At 64.9% G+C, this 379-nt stretch overlaps 1 protein-coding gene across 1 annotated transcript in view; it reads right to left on the bottom strand.

Annotated features, from left to right (window-relative positions):
* Positions 1-79: 79 nt before the first annotated feature.
* Positions 80-379, bottom strand: part of LOC104410390 (transmembrane protein 132E-like) — a gene marked incomplete at its 5' end in the record, with an annotated part of 12,929 nt that continues 12,629 nt past the window's right edge. The window contains 1 exon segment of the mRNA XM_010020538.1: positions 80-367. Within this exon segment, the coding sequence (XP_010018840.1) occupies positions 80-367 (288 nt within the window).

Here is a 379-nt window from a genome sequence, read left to right as displayed (position 1 = left end):
CGTGGCTGGGCCCGGCGGGGCATGGCGTGGCACAGCGTGGCAGCCCCCTCCCTCCCGCCCCATCCCCTCTGCCCCTGCGTTAAGCGATCTCTTTGATTCTGCGGATGTAGTTGTGAAGCTCTTCGGGGTCTTGCAGCCCCATGTCCTGGCAGACCCACTCCAAGTCCTCCTCATCAGCGATGGGGATGGAGTTGTAGGCCAGCTCGTCGGAGGGCAGCGTGGCAAAGGTGGTGAACTTCACCCGCTTTCTTTTGGAGGTGGGGGAGTTGAGCGGGTCCTCGCTCTGGTCCCGTGTGGAGCCCCCCGAGGAACCATCCCCACGACCATGGACCTGGCTCTGCACACTGGTCTGCGAGCTCCCGCTGCTGTGGTGGTGCCC

Source organism: Nestor notabilis, unplaced genomic scaffold (genome assembly GCF_000696875.1).
Source record: "Nestor notabilis isolate BGI_N333 unplaced genomic scaffold, ASM69687v1 scaffold17538, whole genome shotgun sequence".
Lineage (NCBI taxonomy): Eukaryota > Metazoa > Chordata > Aves > Psittaciformes > Psittacidae > Nestor > Nestor notabilis.
This window is presented reverse-complemented; position numbering and strand designations above follow the sequence as displayed.